We start from the raw sequence: 22580 nt of genomic DNA on the forward strand, positions 1-22580 counted from the left end.
TGTTCACTTAGAATCACGGATTAACATATTTGTGTAGTCAAAGGTCAGGGTAGCCACTCAAAACATAGTTTTGGCCTCTTGAATATGATATCCTAAGTCCGCCTTTAGTAAAGTTCATCAAATTTATCTATTTCACTGGTGAAATGTACCAGTGCCCATATATGATTCTGGAAAAATAATCTGTGTTATGTTAATTCTAGTGTTTCCTAAATCTTGGTCAGGGACGTGCACAGAAATTTGTGGGGCAGGGGTTCAAAGTGAGAAAAGGGGCCTATGTTTTGTCACTTGATGCCTATGTGTGTACGTGCTAGATCTAGGACTGCTGGTGTTATCCTGATCTTGCTGAATGTTTTCCGGAGTCTGTATATCAAAAGCACAGTTGTTTTACTGTTTTACTGAATTTGTCTGTTTACAAGTATATTTAGGTGTTACACACGTCTTATTATTGATGTTTACCTTACTCTACCAAAGGTGCTGTTAACCTAACAATGTTTTGTGAGTATGACCTGTGCTGTTTGTGTTTCTTTTCTGTTTGTACAGGTTCCACTATGCAGCCCGTATCTGGGATGGGGTGAAAAAGTCCTCAGGGCTGTCAAAATACAGTCGACTGCTCTGCTAACACCTTGGTTGAACTGATGTTATATGATTCGTAGTGGATCCTCGTATATCCAGGTTTCAGGTCACTTAACATTTTCCATTCGTACTGCCTGCAGTTTTTTTAACGTTGTAATTCTCCTTTCTACCGCTAGATGTCTCCCGAGATCCACATCTGCTTAACTTGGTTGGTTCAGTTTTCCGCATTTAGCTAAAGTTTATACATTAAAAAAAAACATCTGCAACAAAAAAAATTATTGTAATGATAACTTAATAAAATTGTGCTTTTACCCTGTAAACTGATGAGTGAGTTCTGGAAGAGTTTTCTTTAGACTATTCCACATTTTCATTTGTTTTCTTATCAAATGCAACAAAATGAAAAGCACAGAGAGACTCGTGCACGCGCTTCACTTTGATTTCCCTCCGCATCTGGCAACATCAGGGATTCAAGTCGAACACTGTCACATCGGAAGTACAGGAAGCCGTCCTTCAAAATAAATATTACTATTATATATCATTTTTTGTATGAACGCTTTCCATTTTTTATTTGTTTTTTATTCAAGTAATGAAAACACATACTTGTACAGCTTTAAATCAGTCCAACGTTTTCTGTTTTAGCAATGGTATATTGCTTTGATAACACTTGTAACACCGTGCTAACTTCAGTGAACTTCTACCTGGCCGCGGCTTTTCAGGATGTTTATAAAAACTTCATTTAATCAGACCTTTTATTTTGTTGAAAAACCCTTACCGGAAGTGTGCTTCATTGTGTCGGTCCCTGTGCGTTGACGCGTGTTTCGGTGCGGAGCCTGTGGAGCAGGCGGATCGGCGGCACTGAACACTGTCGGTATTTACCTGTCAACACACGGAGCCACCGAACCAGCCGAGCACCGGGGATTGATTCTACTTGAGTTTCCAGCAGTAAACAGCGGAAGAGCCAGACTCATCCTCGCGGTCCCGACATGGCTCTGACCCGGGCGGAGTGGAGCGGAGAGCGGGGTTTAAATCTCTCCTCTCGTCCCGTCTGTTGACTGGAAGAAGTGAGCGGAGCAGGAGCCGAGCTGGTGTTTCTCCTAGATAAAGAAGTTGGTCTCCATTGTCCGGACAACACAAACCACCCCACACGGGTTTCGACGTGTTTGTTCGTTCGTTTTTTTTTGCCTCCCGGAGTTAGTTTTTCTGAGTGTTTTTCCCGGAGGTGGCGAACTGAAGGCGGCTCACCGAGTCGGCACGGACCGCTGGAGCTGGTCCTGAAAATGGAGGCTGTGATCGACAAGGAGTGCAGCGCGCTCGGAGGACTCTTCCAGACGGTCATCGCAGACATGAAAGTAAGACTGGTTAACTCTCTACTGGTTTTGTTTTACACTCAGTCTCAACCTACGGCTAACTACCAGGGCGAGTTAACTGGTTAACGTGAGCCTGGTTTACGTTTGGATTCACCTCAGCAGAAAACTCAACAAGAACCGTGTTAGTAAAGGCTAACTTTAACTTTAACCATTCATTTAACTTGAGCTAGTCATTTCACTTAAGGAACTAACTTAAACTTCTAAATTTAGAGATGTGGAACATTCACCTTTTCAATTTAGGTTTAAAAGTTGTTAATGCAGTTAAGTTGAAAATAAAAAATATTTAGGCAAATTTCTCCTATTTCTTGCTAATAACAGCTATTATAGTGTTTCTCTTCCCAATATACATTAACCTTGGATTTGTTCTAATTTTTCATTTTTAACAACAAGCTTGTTTACATGCATATTCTAAGTATGTGCTCCACTTGAAAAATGACCACTCTAAGTGACAGGACAGGTAAATAAACAGACACGTAAATAAATGAATAATTACATTGTTGTTTTTATTTGGTTCTAGTTGCTCTTCTATCATATTTGACTGCACCATGCTCCATTTCTACCCATAAACACATGCGTCACTTGCTCCACTATGAAGAGGATGCTGCTGGATAAAGCCTAAATAAGGGAAATCACCAGTCACAACATGTGGGGGCACCAGCCCTTTTTTATTTTACTATTTTCTGACGGAGCTCGGCTGATGAGACAATTAGTAGATCTCCCAGCTGCCAAAGGAATCCAGGGAATGTAGCTGCCAGGGTAGAAAATCACCAACAGGCTCTGAAGGCTCTGACATGTGCAGGGTCAAATGGCCAGCCATCAGGTCTCGCTGGAGTCAGAAGGTTTGTTATGAATACTGCCCAGACAGTCAGCACTTCTCTCTAAGCCATGTCTCACTTGACCGTACTGCAGGTGGCTCACAGGGCCTCTCTCCCTTTTTTTTCTGAGCTGTCAGGTAACTATGTTGACAGAGGACAGCAGTGAGCACATGCAAATGCATCGTGTCATTTGAATCGCCTTTACATGTGACATTCAAATCTTGGCTGGGCTCTTTACGTCAGATGGAGTTTTACACTCACATTTCCCTTGAACTTAAGAATTTGAACTGTATCTATGAGCAAGAGAGAGGAATGCAGATCATCGGGCAAGGAGCTAGAGTTTTTTGTTATCTGCACTGAAGCACGTAGAGCAGATAGATACAGACACACACAAGCAGACAGATAGATTGATAGAAAATCAGATGGTGAGCAGAGGCAATGATGAGAGGGAAGGCAGAAGACATTCAATAAAGCTGCACGCAATTTCCCACACTCATACATATCAGTCCCCTAAATATGCCAGATTTTTCTTTCATCAAGATCGCTATACTATTCCTTGAGAAATCAGTGAAAATATCAACAAAATTAAATAAAACGACCTATTTCTCAATGTTAAAGAAAAAGTCCAATTTCATTCTTGGACCAGTGCCCTGATCTAGAGCCTCATCAAAATGTAATGTGTTCTTCCCTGACCCATACCGCATTCTTCCCCCCGAGTATTGTGGTAATCTGTCCGACACCAACAAATGGCAGATGAAAACATAACCTTCTTGGTGGAGGTTACAAAAGGAATAAAAGTGATGTAATGGAGACACAAAGAGAGACTGTACGTAGAGAGATGGCTGTTGGGTGTAATGTTTGACAGCATTACATGACATTCCTCAGGCCCTCGACAGTAGTAGCACATCAGTGACAAACGTGCTCATGCTATATTCATCACTTTATCGTGTGTGGCCTTACTACTGTGTTAGCCTCCTCTTGTCGGTGCATTAGGCCACATGTTCTTCGGGTCGGTTTTTGCATTAAAAAAAGCTCCTTTCTACTATTTTCAGCCCTGGACCTGAATTTGGTAAATTTAGAGTCCCATTGGGAACCAGGCTCATTATACCATACTATTAGTGCCCTTGTTGTGGAGGGATCTTTCCAAAAGAGGCCCGTGACCCATTTTACAACCTAACACTTGCAGGACATGGTGCTGATGTTTTTTTCCTCCCATTAATAGATAATATATTAATAAAATAAGAAACAAAGTAGAAAACCAGATTTTTGGAAAGGTTCTGAAATAATTTATGATCTTACTCTGCTTTCAGAATTACTGTTAAAATCCTGCTGGACTAATTTTCATCCTGTATCGTAAATTCTGAGCTTCCCTCAGGTTCACTGGCTACAATATGGAAGAACATATTTTTGGAGGTGACATAGGGTTACTTTTGTGAATAAGTTCTAGGCTTGGTTAGCTCTGCAGGTAATGTGAGGCATCAGTATGGCCTCATGTTTGTTGAACTGTTGTGTAACAGTGAGAATTCTGAAATCTGTCCTGATGATTGTGTAATTCTTGTTTATCCCCACAGAGCAGCTATCCTATTTGGGAGGACTTTATCAGCAAGGCCGGCAAACTGCAGTCGCAGCTCAGGTGAGAGTGTGTCTGTAAGCACATACAACCCATTTCTGTGGGTTTATTGATAACACAAACTACTTATAATTACAGTTAAAAAGAAGAGATATCAAAATCTTCTCGTTTTAATTTAGCTCTTCCAGGGAGCAATGAGGAATAATGCCATATTTCCACCACATTGTCCTGTTTGTTTTTGTTTTGTTTGGTTGTTTGTTTGGGTTTTGGCTAGGGCTTTTATATTTATTTCATAGCAAAGCACCACCTTCTTCTCCAATTGTTGAATGACACCTAGCCACAAGCTGTTAGTATAATGCATGAAAATGTGGATAAATTTGTGAAAATGTTCACACAATTTTGATGTTAACATCCCTACAGATACACATAAACTGTTGTGTAAAACGGTATTTAAAGTATTAAGTATTATTTTCCATGCTTTTACATGTCGGTGTCAATTGATCTCCGGAGAAATTTTAAATGGCCACTTGTCCTGAGACAAACGAGCACTGACAGCCCAATGTCTTATTAATAGTCTCCAGAGTTCGATATCTGTCCTCCCCCATTTAGTCTTCTTTAAGCCTGATTTAATTTGTCATTCCAATGCTGTAAATTTAAACACCTCCTGCCAGAGTTATCCAAGTCTTGTGCTAACAATGGATGCCAGTTCCAGCCACCTTTGCTAGTAGGTTTTAAGTGGCCACGTGTCATGTGACAAACAACTTATGACAGCTGAAATAATAGCTCATTGTCCAGCAACTACAGTTAATACGGATGTCCTGTGGTCTAAATTATTCTTTGATTAACAATGCATGGCAGCTCTCTAGCCATTTAAGTGTCCACGTGTCCACAGACAGACTAAGACTGACAGTTGAATAAAGGCTCTGGGATTAAGCAATACTTTCCAGGGGCCACTCAGTTTCCCACTCTTCCATTTTCTCAGTATTAAGCCTGATTAATGCTGATATGTTATTCAAGTGTCCCCATCATTCTGGGGTTAAATATGTGACCTTGCCATGCTAAAGCTCAGGGGAGTGTATGTGGCCTTGTTGCTAATGACTGGTTGTTCATCAGTAGGATGCCTGTGTGTCTGGACACCAGGGCAATGATGAAAGAACAAATGTACCGGTTATTGTGCTGGTGAGAATGTTAGTTGAACCTACACTGTCAGTGAGATGGGTTTGTGCAGTCATAGTAGGTTAGTGGCTGCTTGATGATGAAAATGCAGTGGAAACGTTGTCTTAAGTCTTAAGACTCAATTTGACATATTTGTTGCCGTCTTATACATGTATGATTCCTCTTTTTCATCCTGAGATATTTGTAGTCTTGGTCGTCTGCCACGTGTTTGAAATGTCCCACTCGCTCACTGGAAATGTTCCTTCCGTATTTCACATGGGCTCATTTGGACATTTCACTCGGGGCCCGGCAGCAAACGTTCCGGGAAACGTTTGGATGTCTCGGGACATTTGCATTCTCAAATACAGCCGCTTCGGAATATTTCAGGAAAATGTCTGAAAGCAGCTTGATGCTGTTATTCTGACTAATAAAACAATTGTCCCAGAAAAGATCAATTCCTCCCTAACAGATTGAGTTGAGTGCCATTCATAGAAAGACAACCAATGTTTAAGCATTACACTATGATTAAACCTGGCCTACGCCCTGCTCCAGGCTGCAGTGGTTGTGGCGTATGGCTGTAAAGATGCCCTTGGTGCTGAAGCCCTAATAAGTGTGGGCTTGCTTACGGTGACCTACAAATAAGACTTTTTGTCTGCTTTAAAGCTGCTCTCAAATGTGGCCAAACTAGCCCTTTTGACTGCAGCCTAACCCCCCACCCAACGACCACTGTAATCTGGCTGGGGCCTTGACTTCATAGAGGGGCACACACACACACACAGTAAAACACAAACACACCCACCTTCCCTCCTTGGCCTCGCTAAGTGACTAGCCAGCAGTGGAAGCAGCATATGTCTGTTTGTGTAATGACGTCCTGAGGCCGACTACTCTGTAATTTAGCCCCTCTGCTCCCCTCTCACAAAGCAACTCGGAAATCAACCAATTACAGTGTTGGGGCAATTCTGTCATTTTTCTTTTGGTCCAAATATGGTCTTCTGGTTTGAAACAGCCATCACACACATGTTGTATACAGTCTTATACATGTATGCACACAGAAGAGCTTTGAAGAAAGTGGGCTGGGTGGAATATTGACTGGCTGATTTATAATCACAGTCCTCTTTTAACTTGTCAGTGTTCGGTCTGTTTGGTGGGTCATGGTTGATGCAGCTGTGCCAGAGCAAGACTCACTTCCAGGCCTCCCTCCTCCTGGGTTCGATCTCAGTTTGTGGAGGAAAGACCACCCCAAATATAGGAAATTCAGTAGAGTAACTGTATGGTTACAAATGTAACTTGGTCTCAGGAAGGAGGTTGATAGTGTTCAGACAGTAGGGTGACACCAGATTCTTACAGATAGACTGGTTCATTGAGTACTATCTCACTATCTCATGAGTCATGTGTCTTGGCATGTTGTACCTGAAACAAGTGGGGTAAAACACAATCTCATTCTATGATTCACATAAACTGTTGTTACATTCTAGTTTCTGTTGAAGTAAGAATAGAATGCATCATTGTCAGAAAGAGCACGCCGCTCTTCGACTATGTCTATGGCTTGGTCGTTTGTCTTGAATCCAGGACGGGGGTGTTTTAAGGCCGATGGTTGGAGTCCGGTCATTGTTGAAGTACTGTGTTGTCCGTTAAACTTGGAGCAGCTTTTGGCAGCGATGTCACTTTCAAACAGAAGTCTTAAGACTTTCTGGCTCGCTGTCATATCTTAAAATAAAACATGAGAAGTTCCCAGATTTCACTGTCAATTGAGCAAGGAAAATTTTTTCTTTCCTCAAACAATTCTTTGTGGCGTGTACAACTGTGACTATTCCCTGTCTGTTTAGTGTACTTGAAAGTGTAGTGAATGAATACTCCACTTTAATATTTTAGTGTTTCTCTCGTAAAAGCATGGAACACATTACAGCGGAGGATCATTACTAGTAGTTGTTAACCACTGCTCACTGTACTTCAGTGCACTGGTGCCTCTGATATTAAAAGCAGGCTTGGGTTCAAACCACTTCCACGCTAAAAACCTGTTTTGAATTAATGCGTTAAACTTGACTGAACAAGACTTTGCTGTGAGTACTTGTAAAGTATGATCCGTGGACCAACGTGTCCATGTTATAAATTAGTGGAGGCAGATATCAGCCGGAGGTTCCTCTGGTGCCCACACTGGGCTGGAAATAGAAAGGAATCTGTGTGTGAGCCTTTGCGTATGTTTCTTTTTCCACTCGCAGGACACACCCAGGGATCTTCTGGTCAGCTCTGCAACAACACACCGTTTACTAGCCAATACTACATTGAGATTGATAATGGATAATGGAAATGATTGTTGCATCATTGACTTGAAGCTAAGACTTGGAAAACGCTTTTAATGTAGAAGAATGGTAAGGCATATAAATTAGTTTAGATAACTGTAAATTGTTGAAAAGGCTGACAACTTGTGAGTTTTGAGACAGTTGAGATTAAAAAAATACTTTGTAACTCAGCTTCAGTTTAGTTTAATCACAAAAGTCTTGCATTAAAAGCAGCGTTTCCCACAGAATTAATTTAATCTGTGAATGAAGCAAGGGTGTACATGCACGAAGGATACTCTTGCGTAATAGCTTCGGAGTGACAGCTACACATAATGCATGTTCACACATATGTGAAAGTGCACCAAACATGAACTCCACACGAAGCCCTGCTATGGATTTGCCCAGCCACTTCAGTCTCGCTTGCATAGACTGGAAGACAACAGGAGAAAAAAGGAGAAAAGAGCACTCCGTCATATTTAGATGTCGGACCTTGACATGTAAAATGTGTTTCCTTTGCCATTTGAGAATATCAAAAGAAATCACCCCACTCAAAGCCAATGCTTTAATGACACTATTACCATTGTGTTACTGTTTTATCCTCAAGTTAAAACACACACTGTACACTTAACATTAAAAACACTGTGACTCCATCTGCAAGTCAAACTTGAGTCACCCACTTCCAATATTCAGCTCATGGTTTGCCCAGTTGTGAAGGGCATCTTGAGTGTTTATGGAAATTCCCAGCTTGGGGTTTGAAGCTTTTCTTTTGGCCCATGGAAGATAACAGGTGTTTTCACATTAAGGTACTTGGAGTTAAAACAAACAAGCTTTTGTGGCACCACATGCCTTTGAAAATGTGCAGACAGTTGTGTTTCTTTGTGTCGCATTCACGACTGATAGATAGTCTTGTCTCTGCCGAGGAGATCCGATATCACACACATGCACATGCACATGCCCACACACACGTACCAAGTGTCTTTCATCTCCATACCTGTGATCCTAAGAGGTGTGTTGTATCTGAAGTAGACGCCACACCTTTTGTTCCCTCCACTGGGACAGCCTGTCGCCAGCTAGAAAAAGTAACTGGTCAGTCAGAGGGCCAGACAGGCAATCAGTTGGGATACCACTAAAATGGTGTCTGTGATGACTGAAAACATAAAGTGATCTTACACCAAGCTTCAGTTACTTTTCATGAGAGGAATGGATTTTGTACTCTCCTCAGTTTCTTGTGAATGCAGTATGTAATACTGCCATTTTTCTTGGCAAACCGTGCAAGATGGTAGATAAGCAGGTATGAGTTGCAAACGTGCCACAGGCCCCTGCTTCATTTTGGATCCCTGATACACCCCACATCGATCATTTCATTGACCTGTAAACTGTTAGTGTGGCAAACTCAAATTTCATTATCCTTTGACTATCTATCTAGCTTCCTTTAAGAGTATTACAATGGAATATTTGCTTTTGTGTGTACAGTCTTTTTTGTTCTAAAAGATGATATATTTCTGTATTTCATATCTGTTAAGTCTGATAATTATCTTCGTTATTTTTTTTAAAAAACTGAAACCCTTTCTTATCTCCTAGAGCGACAGCAGTTGCCGTGGCTGTCTTCCTGGACGCCTTCCAGAAAGTGGCCGACCTCGCTACCAACTCACGAGGTAGGAACATGCAACCAGATGTAGAAGACTGACAGGTTCTTTCTCTAGCTATACCACATGTCTTAAAGGAATCAGGAGTGGGCTTACAGAGTTGAACCAGTTAACTCAGTGTTCAATGGTGTGTGAGTCTGGGCACCTATGTGTCAGTGTGTTTGTCTGTGTAGCTCTACCTTGCAAGTCCAGTCTTTCACCCCACCGTGCTGAGACGCTCTGTGGGTTGTTTGCTTTATCGTATGGGTAGTAAATCCGTCAGTGTGCTGTTTGAAGCTCTGCTGCTGGCTTTGTCTTCGACCTCTACCCCTATTTTCCTCTGCTTTCTGCTCCCCCACCCCCCACCTATACAGAACCCCTGCTACATCTGGGCTCTCCAGTAGTGTCTGCTTCAACTCTGTGTGTGTGTGTGTTTGTGTGAGAAGGGATGAGAGGGAGAGGGAGAGTGAGAGATTTCATCTCTCTCTAGCTTTGACACCTCCAGCCTTGCTCCATACTATTAATAGGAACTGAGACAGACACACACATTCATCACCTCACTCACTGTAGAGACAAAGAGAGGGGGGCAGTGCAAGTGAGAAATGGGAGAGTGTGGGGAGTCATCGTTCTCTCTCTCCTCTCCCTCTCTCCGTGTAACACACACATTATGAATGTTTGCTGTAGAGGAGTCAGATTCACTGAGCTGAAAAGCGTTGCGTCATCTTACATCACTTTCCCTCCCCATCCTTTTCTTCATAATTTGTCCAAGGTAAACACTATCACATAACACCCTTATCGTTTCTGTGCTCGTTGGCTCATGTTTCATTTCACAGCTGAGCTCTGCAGCAGACAGAGGAGCATGGGTAATGAGTTGTAATACAGGTAGGTAACCTGTCTATCTGACAGTGTTACCAGGCTATTATAATGACCAGAGTTACAGACCATGTTTTCCTTTGCTCCATTAAAGGGACAGTTTTATAGGTTTATACATTCCTAAATGGTTAAATAGCTTTTAATATTAATATCTTCATCCTCTTCTTAGTATTGTTACGTGTTTTTAAATAATCAAATGAAAATATTATGTGTAGCTGATATGAAATGGGCACTTGATTATTCTTTGCAGCAGCTCATACAACAATTTATCAATTTCTGCACTGTTGGAATCTACTGTATCTACAAAAACTGTTGTTGGGGGCATGTATTGGACCTCTAGGAGTGACCGGGGTAGTCGTCTTTAAAGAGAATCTGCATGGTTTTGTAGACTGACAGACAAGACATTTTCTCTTTTTGTTACAATTAGCCAGAGGCTTTTGAGGCCGTACTGTATATACACACACAGTTGATGGTGACTTCTTTCCTTCATACTTTCTATCTCCCCCGACCACTTGTGCTCCTGTGTGCCATCAAGTCTCAACCAGTTTCCTACAGTCACCACATCATAGGCTGCTTTCAGACGTGTACCGGAGTCCGGATGTTTTCCTGAAAATGTCCATAGTGGCTGAAGGTGAGATTGCAAATGCCCGAGTTAGCTCTGAACATTTTCAGAGGCTCACTCCAGCCCCCTTAATGATCGAGGGAACCAATTTGACAATGAAGCAAGAAAAAGTCAGGGAAATTAAGAGCGAGTGATTGGGCATAGTGATGATCTTTTCTAACAGAGGCAAAAGTTGAAAAATACAAATATTCAAGGGTTAAAAGGAGGTGCCATACAAGTATAGGACCCAGACGAGGATGTCAACTTGGAAAGACAAAGAGATTCAAGAGTTTTGGTGATAAGGGACAATGCTGGTGTGTATGTGCTGTAAACTAAAACGGAAATATAATGTCCTGGCTCCTGCATGCTCTACCCAGATGCCAGTCCTAGCCTGAATGCTTGGTAAATGTTCTTGTTATTGCACACAAGTCCGATCTGTACAATGTGAACGGAAAACTGTACACAATATTTCTGGACATTTTCTGGAGTTCATGGCTATAGAGAAGCTGTTAATGTTCTCACAGTAAAAAAAAAAAAAGTAAATCTCTGGTTACATAAAGGTAACCAGAGATTCTCTCAATCATGACAACAAAACTTTGAGCCACCTTTGTAAATGGTTTTGCCGCTTTTCGCTTTGAAGATATTGGCTGTGATGGTTGCTCATAAAGATTCAAACGTTTATCTATTTGCTCAGAAGACTTTGATATTTGAAAGCAATTATGCTGATAGGTGTTCAGATGAAAGTTGCTCCGTTATCAGTGCTATCAGTAAAGCAGCATGATCAGAAAAGGCATCCTTGATATTGGTCATAATGAAAGTGTTATTTAGGTCACACGTGAGCGCAGAGGTATATAAAAGAGGCAAGACTGAAGCTATAAATTGCACAGAATGCTGTAGTTTGACATTAATGCAAGTGGTTTATGATTTGGATCCACATCCATGTTGATTTATAATGAAAGATGGCAATAATTGTCTCATGTCTCCCTGTGGGAGCTTTGTGAAACAAACAACCTTTTAGTGTAAATATGAGTAAATGCTCATTGCATGAGCTCATCATTGTGGTGTAGTAGAAATCCTTTTGGGCTGAGTTTTTGAAATGCGGCAGTGAAAGACTGCTGCTTCTTATAGTTGTCAATTGTTGCATGCTGTTTGTGGATGTGCATTTTGTTTAAGGGGTTTATTCTGACTGATTTATGAGAACCACATGGTTTCAACAAATAGCAGGAATCCTGAAAAATCTGAGACACTGCTGGAGTGTTTTTCAATACTTGGGCTAAGTCGCAGGCAAGATGTAATAATTAGTTTGTACTACAGGAATAAACTCACAATGAGAGATGTGCATGTCCTTCATTCTTTTGTTGAGTTCCAGCTTATTAGTTTACAGTTGAGTGAAATTAAATAACTGGAATGCCAAGTGGGGAAAGTCTGAACAAAAGAAAGAAAAGTAGACTTAAGCTTTCAAAATAAAAGCCTTGCTTTGCCTCTGTTGAGTTCTATTATTCTGGCTCTATTGAAGTTGACAGCCACATACTCAGTAAAGACTGGATCTGCTTTCTTTAATAGAAGAAACTACCTGTACACGTTCATATTTCTGATATACAAACAACTGCTCGTGAACACAGAGGTGCACAAACATATACAAATAGATTATACACCTCTTATGCAGAAAAGACACACACACACACACACACACACACACACACACACACACACACACACACAGAGGATTAGCTGAAACCACCTGTTTCGCTGTTGAATTTGGACTTTCTCCATGCACATTCACTCTGCTTAGTTCTCTCAGCCTGATAAAGAACATTGGAGTGTGCTTTGGCATCTCACATTGTTTCTCATTTCTACATTTGTTACAGCTGCCTTTTGCTCCACTGCACAGCCTATCTGTGTAGTTTTCCTTCTTGTACCTGAAGATCCTCGGTCAACCAGGTCATGGTTATGCAGGAGAAGTTGAATCCAGGGCAACTGGACCTAGATGTTTCACCTCTTATCCATAATAAGGCTTCGTTTGTTCTGTCTGAACAGTAGGAAGACCCAGGTATGTAACATCTGTGGGGTCATTATCAAGGCCACTGGTGTCACTTGGTTTGTTAATAAGGAGATAATAAGAAACCAAGTGACATCGGCGGCCTTGATAATGACCCCACAGAGGTTACATACCTGGGACTCCCAACCAGGCAGTTATTTATTTGTCAAGATTATTCTAAAAATATCAGTTTCTAAATTGTTCATATATATTGAGCTTTATTCATAAAGAGCATCCCCATTCCAGATCTTTTAAATCATATCCCTATGTAGATTTTCTTTCATCCCATTGTTTGCTTTCTATCGTCTGTGTTTGTCCCTGCAGCCGAGTTTATTTTAGCAGTGGGTGCTGAGCACGGGCAGCTTAGCTTTGGCTACTGCATTTGTTTTCAAAAGAGATCCCCCAAAAACAGTCTGCATTTTCTAAAAACACATATTTGTCATTCAACGGTGAGGTTCAACAGACGTGACCTGAACATATTTTTGACCTCATGCATTCTACACAAACCCAAAGCCACTGAAATATGTTTGTGCTGTCATGTTGAGATACCAGCATTAGCACTCACATAGGACCAGTGAAACTATCACCTTTAAAAACCCAATCTAAGACACTGACCTAAAAGGCCTAAAAGGGAGAGAACTTGTAAGGAAGCAAGACTTTTTACTTGTAATGGGTAGTGTTGCATGTCAATGTTTCTGAGATGTTTAAAACCTTGGTTCATCCACGGCAGGAGATTGTTGAATTTTTAAACCCAACACATCCAAATCTGTTGTACCTGCAGCAGTTCAGGTGACACAAGGTCACATCCTAAGTTTTTTTTCTGTCGCTGCACTAATTCATTGACCTATTTCCTGAGGAACTGATTGCAAAACATATTCTTTTTACTTTCTCTAAGTCTTCCAAACTCATTTGCCACTTTTTTCCTCTCTTCGGTCTCTTTCTATGTATCACCTTTTCTTTGACCTTATTTATCCTGTCCCTCTTTTTCCTTTATGAACCTTAAACCTGCCAACAACGCAGAAAACATTACATGCTCTCATTTTCCTGTATCTATCCATGAACTGTTGGCCCACTCTCATGCCCGCACGTACAATGTTTACTGAAATAGGTCAAATGGTTCTATTGGATTTGAACTGTCATTAAGAGTTAATGATTAAATACTTTTTGGCCCGATTCCATAGAGGTGCTCTGATAGAAGGCCATGTGGAACAACATCCAGGAAACTGAAAAACAAACGGATACCAAGAGGTGTCTGTGTAATTGTTGTCTAACTGTCTAATGAATCTTTAGTAATCTCTCTATTTAACTTTATTCTCCATATGCAGATGGCCACCTTTGATGGTCTTGAATTAGGCAGCGACTAACGCAGAGAGGATAAAGACGTGTTTGAGCAGAGTGCACTTGTTGGAATCTGTTTATTAATCTTGGTCAAAGTAAACGTGTGAAAATGAGCAGAATGACGCACATTGATTCACATTTGAGTCTGTCAATAATCTCTGTGACTAATTATCACCTCCTCCAGTATGTGATTTCAGTGCAGTGCATGAAAGTAGTCAGCCGTGGAGAGCCCTCCACAGTAATCCAGAGAAATGGTATGTTTCTTGGATCAGGGCTCAGTTGTCATGATGCATCTACGATCCAATTATTTTTAAAGCAGTTGAAAACATTGAAGATGGACCCAGTTAATAGAGGGTGCTCTTTTGCAGAAGTATATGCTGCATCAACCATTAAAGTGCTCTTGCATTGTACTATACCTGAAGTTTATGCGAGGAGTAGAGCAGTCCTCCGCTAATGTTTGAGCACATCATTTTCAAAAACGCAGACTACTACATGACCCGATTTTCTAAGAAAATATTTCATTGTTGTTGTTCTAATTTTATTAACATGTCTTGTAGAACAAAACAAACAACACTAATATTGTTTTACGATGGTTACATAAAGCCAGACCAATAGCTATAAAAACTTGACATTTCACGTTCTTCATTTTAGCTCCATTTCAGCTGTTGCATGAGACAAATCCAGACCGGTTGAGCTATGTTCCCTCCATCTGAAAAACTGAGAACTGCCCTGGTCAGTGGGGATGAATGAAACAAAGCCCTATTGACTAAATGATGAGAGAGAGATAAAGAGAGAACAGAGGAGGCAACTCTAGAGAATAATCCTTTCTCTTGTTTTATCAAGCGTCAGTTCATTTTCCATGTAGTTTCCCGCTTTCCCTCTGTTTTGTGTCCAACCTAATCTTGTCATGGTTTCCTTCTTTGTATAATGTCCTTGTGTGTGTGTGTTTGTGTCTGTACCTCTCTGTATTTATCTTGTTCCTGTAAACCAGGGTTACCTCTTTGTGGTACTTCGTTTACCTAGTGAGATTTCCACTGCGTCAGCTTCAGAGAAACAGCTGATGGCTGACAGGCAGTACAGAGGGATGAGGTCACTCCACCCAACCGACCAGAGAGGGAGAGCAAAAGTTGAAACGTATTTACTCACGTCAGAGCCTTGAGAACTATTGTATGAGTCAGAAAGTATGTAACTGGTATGCAGACAGGGACGTCCTGTAGGAAGATTTGTGAGCATCTTGACGTCTCGTTAGCTTTGTAGAGAGCAAGTTTTACCAGTTTTAATTTGAGACATAATTAGAGGTCTGGCTTTTTTGGACTCTTCCATCGACCCATCTTTAAATCCCAGTGTCTGGATCTTGAGAACCACCTCGGAAAAAACAACATGGAACTAGGTTGTGTCTCATTTAGAGCTGTTATTCTGGCTTGCACAGTGGTACAAGTATGCAATTAACACAGGCTGCTTTTGGAAGTGTATAAAATGTTAAGGGGATTGGAAAAATTACACACCTCTGCTCCTTACTTGCTTATTGCATATTCACTCAGACTTCCCTCTTAAAAATATCTAGGGCTGTGTCACCTGTGGGTTGACAGCTGTCAGGACACTTGCTCTCCATGTAGAGTCAGTATTCTAGCATGTACAGTGTGTGCTTGTAGAATGCGAGTCTGTTTGGACACGTCTCGATCGGCAGAGCTGAAATAGACACCTACCTCAAAGCCAGCATGTAGGAGCCTGTTGCATCCATTTGGACCTTAAAAGATTATACAGTCGTACTTAAGTGTTTCTAGAGCAGATAATTACCCCAAAGATGCAACCGCCTTTCCAGTTATTCTAAAATAATTAATAATTTAAAGAACATTACATCAACAACTCTAATGACTGTTATTATGTGTAAGCTGTTACATTTTGACTTTTTTTATGCTTGTTGTGGTTCAAGAAATTAGTAGCTGTATGAAAATAGAGTTTCGTTTGGACAAAGCAACGTATGATACATTAGCACATTCAGTAAGAGAAGACTGAAAGACTGAAAGACTACCAATGTAATTTTATACCCACTTTGTGATCAACATATGTATTCCTTAGAAATATCTGTTTCCCCAAGTTTGATATAAGTGGCTTTTTTATCTTGATGTAAATGAGAAATGAGATCAACCTAGTGTGACACACATCCTGTTTGTTTGGCAGAACACAAGCCCTGGTGCCGTTATTACAATAGTCGTTTTTTATCCAATATGCCTGTTTCCCTCCAGGATCAGAAACAATTGAGAAAAACAAAGCATCAACCAAACATAAACATTAGTTTGTTTCCTGAGGGCAGCCCAGGACGTTTGTGTAAGCTGCCGCCTTTATACAACTTGAAAAGAGGATGTGGTCTATTAGATTTACTGGAATTTCTGGCAAAATGGGCGATATTTTTTTGTTCATCTCATGATAAAAGTGTAATAGTTTACACTGGGAATATTGTAATCAACACTAAGGTTAGGTGTATATTTAATGAGAATAATTCCAGTGCAGATTTTTTCATTGGTATTGGTACTGTATATGGTTTACTGCTCCTCCCCAGTCCCTTTTCTCAGCAGATTTGTCAGCTCTTCTAGTTTTGACGAAGTGGCTGCTCTACATCTTTCTTGACCTCCATATGCTGCCTAGCCTCAGCTGATTGTTTAACCTCTCCCATTAATATCAGTGCTGGCTCTCCTTATAGAATAGCTTAGTTCCACTGAGGCCTTTGTGTGCCAACAATGAGTTCAATACCTGAAAATAACTTCCAAGTTAGAGTTGTGTGTGTGTTCATCCAATCAAACTGCATGTGGTGTTTTGCGCCAAATTAATATGACTCTGAAACAGAAAATTCTAAAACAGCTGATTACAAGCATGTGGCATAAATAGTTGTTCATGCTGGCTCTGAAGTTCAAGTTGCTGTGTTAAGCAGATAGTCAGTGAGTGGAGCCGTTAAGCCCAGATGTCTCTAAAGATTTACCTCTTACTATTTCCAGTCATCTGGTAATGCACTTTGTACCCATCACTAATGTCAGACAGAAGCTGTCACAACTGTTATCTATTATCTATGCCTGTCTCTATTACGTGCGTAGATGACATATTCACTTATTATTACTCTGATATTATCATATTCACTCTTGGTAGTTGAGGGTTTGACGTAAAGTTTAAATATGAAACCTACAGCATATGACATAGAATACGGTAAATCAATATGTTATTGAATCTCAGTGTTATGCACTATTGGAGCAAATGGGAGTTGGCGAGGTTAGAAATAAGTGCATAAATTAACCAAGATGATAAATAACTCTGTAACCTTTCGAATCTGAATTAGTCCCATGCAGGAGCCCAAACACAGCACATAAATAAGGGTGTATGAGTGTGTGTGTGTGTGTGTGAGTTCAGTAAGTACAGAAAACTGGTTGATTCTCAATGGTTTTTTTTGTGCCCTTTTTCTTTTGAGCCACTAACTGCGATGCCAGATAATCCAGTAAGCTTCACCTGAATGCAGATGTACACACACACACACAGACTTTTTGTTCAGTGATCATGTACACACAGACTTGGAATGCACTGAACTCTAAACGTCTGTAACAGACTTATTTCCAGTTCTGTCTGTAATTTAGCTCACTTCTCTGAGAACCCTCTGTGCCATTGATAGGCCCCCATACAGCTCCACGGAAAAACAATCTAGTCCTTTCGTCTTTACCCCGCTCAGTTTATCACTTGGCCTCTGTTACAGAGCAGCCTCAGATTCTGAACTAACCCACTGTCTCAATGCCTTCTCTGAAAGGACTCTGTCCATTTCCCCAGTTTCAGTCAAACACCAGCATGGCCCTGAACGTTTCCTGCCCTCTGTCCTGCCCAGACCTAGATACCAGCCCCTGGTCGAGCTCCATGCCTCTCAATCTACCCTCTGTTCTCTTCGGTTCACCATGACCCCATCCTGGGAATCTTACAGATCACTGGAACCAGCAATTAAATCAGTTAATGGGTCAAATACACAGAAACACGCATAGACTCACAGATTATCTCAAGCCTGCACACTCTGGTGTTCACATGCACACATGGGCCTGCATAGCAAAAAGCAGAGATTCAATCATGTTGACCAGAATGCTCAAAATGATCCCTGCCTCTCTTGGTGTCGCAAACAATAGATCCCTCTGACAGATATAGTGCTGGTCTTTCTCTGCTCCTTGAGAATTTATGGCTCAAACTCTTTTGTCACCTCTCATGGTAGACTCATTGAGTTTGCACTATAAAATGCATTAACGTAGAAAATACGAGGAACTTCCTTTGAAAGATTTATCTGTAACCATCTGCTTTAATACGAACATCTGCCCATCGACAGTGAGTTTGGCTCTAAAATCGTCATGGATTTAAGAGTGAACAAAGTTTATATGTGTGAATCACATAGAGGGTGGCAGAGAGGGTGTTTCTGAAACTCTGCCGGTAGTTAAGGTTTTACACCTTTTAATTAAGTTTGAGGCACAGAACTAAAGAATCCTGTCCACTTGGATATGCGTGCATGCAGTGTGTGTCTGCACAAGTGTTTGTGTGTGTTAGCACTGTTTTGTGTGTGTTAGCGCTGTTTGCACACTGTTTTTGTTTAAACATAAACCTGGTTAGACCAGTGAGCTTTGGATTTGGTACATCTGACATGCATGCAAACCCAAATTCAAAACACACACACACACACGCACACGCACAGGTGCGCACAAACACACACAGCAAACTGACCTCTAACTTGTGTCTTTCTGAAGTTGAACAAGTTGCTGAACTGATTAACTCGCTCCTGATGGGATAATACACATTTTACCTTCTCACAGCAGCGAGTTACTATCTTAACACTATTAAGCATTGTCCTTTTTTACATTGACTTTGGCAATCCTTACAGTGTAAACTTAGTCATGTTGCAGCCAGAAAACATAAATAGAACAAAGTGGTTATATTTGATATCTCCTGAGACAAGCCAACACCCTGTAAACAAGCAAGCATGTTTATTGACTTGTTCCCTGTTTCCCCTTCATAAGTATTTCATCACGTTCCAGTCATTGAAGGTTGCCGGTTTAGCCTTCTGCTCCTCCCTCCTTTCCTTCTTCCTCCTTTTTATTGTCCCTTTCAATTCCTCTCTTTCCTCGTGTCCTCTCCTCTGCACCTACACCCTCACCTCCCGTCTGTGTCCAGGCTTTAGAGACCAGGTGCACACACAGCCGGTCTCCGTCCGCAACACCACGACGCCAGAGTAACGGGAATAATAAAAGCTGGGTTGTGATGGGAAGTAACAGAAATAAAAAGGTGTGTTTGTGTGCTCCGGTTTTTCCACTCGCTGATGTGTCATACTTGAGAATAGAGTGCAACGGCTACACATTTGCATAAATCCACAAAGATTGTGACACACATGCACAGTGGGATGCCATCATCAGCTTTCTGCAGTGTGACTGGGCTCATGAGCCATCTGCTGCAGCATGAACTTTAAAGGTGAACTTGGAAAGTGTCAGGTCGTACAGAACTTCTGTTATCAAACATGTTTATAATTGTATAGGTATACTTTAAATATTAACTTTGACATTACACTGCATATTATACATGTCTAATAAATGGCTGCCATAATGTAATCGGTTTTTCTTCCCGAACTTTATTGGAGAAATAGCACCAGATTAATCAATGGAAAAATATATATTAATGGTAGCGGGAGTCGAATAGGCCTATTTGTTATTATCTAGTTTTAAGTATTTAATATTGAGGAATATAAAGTGCTGAGAGAATGTGTTGTAAACTCGGCTGAACATGCACGTAAAACTGTGTCCTTTAAATAGAGTCAATAGATATGAGTTTATCATTGAGTGTGTGGGATAATACAAGCCATTGTATTGGTTGATAGATGGATAAATAATGGTTGTGTTCAGTCCATTCAAGTTACTCAGTCGGTGGATTTTGACTCGGTGAGCTTTCAGTGACTGGATTGTTCCCCATCGTCCCATAGACACTTCATAAAACACTCTGAATGAATGATGTGTTTGTGTGTGTGTGTCTGTGTGCGTGTGTAGTCTGTGTGTGTGTGTGGGCGGGTGGATGGATGTGGGGTGACATCAGGGTGGAGAATGTCCCCCTTGGTTCTTGTTGGCAGTAATGGGAGTTTTACACAAGCACACACATGCACATTTAGACGAATCCAGGGGTTCAGACACACATATGGTGGATGTAATCTGGTGGTCATTATTGCAAACAAGGTAGTGTTGTGTTTTACTGACAAACAGTTCAGCCTCTCTAGAGTGTCTCTGGTTTGAATTATCACCAGTATCTCCCAGACTAAAGGCCTCTCAGTCTCACTCCCTACAGGGAAGGAAAGGTTGCATGGTTATTTAGGCTACATCCACACTAAAACACCTTGTTTTTAAACACTTTACTCATTACTACACTTTACACAATACAATTGCTGAGTTTTTGAGTCCCTTAAATGGAGACTTGAAAACACTATCGACGTGGACAGATATGTTCGCCTAGTTTGTTTCCCTGGTCTTACTTTTCACAATCACTTATCACAGTATTTTCTGTAACTAATCCATTTCCGGTTACATAGATATGTCTGGATGGAGATTGTTTCAGTTTTCAAGTGCTGTTTTAAAATGAATACGTATTTGTGTGGATGTAGCTTTAAACACCAAACTTAGTTGAAAGCAGGTTTTTGTCATGCCCTGTTTGATTTCAAGTAATGTGAGAAAACCTATTTAGTCAAGAACCTTCATTGCTTTCATGTGTCTGTGAATTATCCCACAGAATGCTGTCTTGTTCCTAACTGTGTTAAGGAAAACGTGTTACCAGTAATAAATGACCAGGAACGAGTGTCACACTTCTGAAACTCACATGGTTCACAAAGATACATTCATCATATGTCAAACTCATCTGTTGTTGTAGAGCGAGTTGAATATAGACATGTGTCCAATTGTAAACTTTCTCCTCATCCTCCTTTTGTCTTTTCCACATTCTAAAACCAGTCTTAATATTGATTGTTCAAATTGATAAGATTACTTGTCCACCCTGTTACAGCTACAGTAGATTTGACTTAGCACTTATTTAATAGTATACTGTACATTTTATTCACATTAGATTCCTTCACTCATATTTCCATATACAGTTCATTGTTTAGACTTATACCAAAACTCTGAAAATTAAAATAGCTTCAAGATTGCTGCTTTCAAGTAAATCTCTCGCACAAGCCCCTTAATGGTGCATTGACACTGACAAGCCCTAAAACTATTCTCAAGGCTTTTCACAAGGTCTGTGCCTGTGTTTTAAGTATGTCTTCTCCACCCGGCTTACTTGCATTACCTGTTTTTCTGTACACATGTTTGTCGTAATAATTAGTTTTTCTCTTGCTTATATTTGTATTAGTTGTAGAAACGTTATTCTGGGGTTTGTTTGAAACCTTTGTTCTTAGTACAAGCACCTACATTTTGAATTTAATATCTCCAGAATGATCACATTCAAAAGAATTGGAGAACTGCGATCTAAACTGAAAAATGCTGGCAACTCCAGCTGCGACGTCTCACACACAAGACGAACGTGACTCAAACCCTGTGACTCAGACTGAAGTTTATTCAGTTGTTTCTGTCTTCAGTTATAGCTGTTGAAATATGAACCTCTGCTGTCTTCACTGTAAATGATTAACTGTGACTTCAGACCTTTTGCACGTTATGACCATATGGTTACTTGATATTTGTCCTGTGTTTGTAGCAAACAGTGTCTCATTCGTCAAATAAATTTAGAAACAGTCTTTCGCTTTTATGTTTATTGGGTTTTCATGGTTTGAGTGTCATCATCATTGCTACTGCCTCGCAGTTCTGCATACCACACATTTGGATGGCAGTAGTCACCCAAAAAATAGCACTGAATTCATTGGTTGAGCTCCTAGTAAATCCTTTCTATCTGTCTCAGGAATGTGTGTCGGACCAGAAAGGAAGATTAGAGAAAAAGTGGGGCACCAGAGCCTGGAAAGGAGCAAGAGTGGGCTCGAGGGTAATCTATCCTCTCTCTCTCATTCGTTCTCTCTGTGTCTCTCTCTTTCTCTGTGTCTGGTTATCTTATGACACGCTTAAACCCCCTTGTTGGTGGCTTTAATTGGTTAGATTCCAAGCACTAGAGTTAAAGCTTCTGCTGAGCTGCTACATGCTGTGTAGAACAAAATGCAGGCACAAGCTATCAGTGAGTGAAGCTCTATGACCACAACTGGCATTGTTGTTGTTGTACTTGAATCTTTTACAGGTCAGTTATACGTTACACATTGGATGTGTTGAATGCTGACGATGCAGAAATGCAATGGCAATTGTGGTAATTGCTATTTTTCCCAAA

The 22580-nt window shown here is 40.8% G+C and overlaps 1 protein-coding gene across 5 annotated transcripts in view; it reads left to right on the forward strand.

Moving 5' to 3' along the window:
- The first annotated feature begins 1380 nt into the window (after positions 1–1380).
- Positions 1381–22580, forward strand: part of LOC128449253 (protein MTSS 1) — a 48871-nt gene continuing 27671 nt past the window's right edge. For all 5 annotated transcript variants that reach the window (XM_053432316.1, XM_053432319.1, XM_053432320.1 and 2 more), the window contains exons 1-3: positions 1381–1922; positions 4327–4388; positions 9341–9414. In XM_053432316.1, coding sequence (XP_053288291.1) covers positions 1851–1922; positions 4327–4388; positions 9341–9414 — 208 coding nt within the window. In that variant the 5' untranslated portion in view covers positions 1381–1850. The remainder of the gene's footprint in view (positions 1923–4326; positions 4389–9340; positions 9415–22580) is intronic.

Source organism: Pleuronectes platessa, chromosome 10 (assembly GCF_947347685.1).
Source record: "Pleuronectes platessa chromosome 10, fPlePla1.1, whole genome shotgun sequence".
Lineage (NCBI taxonomy): Eukaryota > Metazoa > Chordata > Actinopteri > Pleuronectiformes > Pleuronectidae > Pleuronectes > Pleuronectes platessa.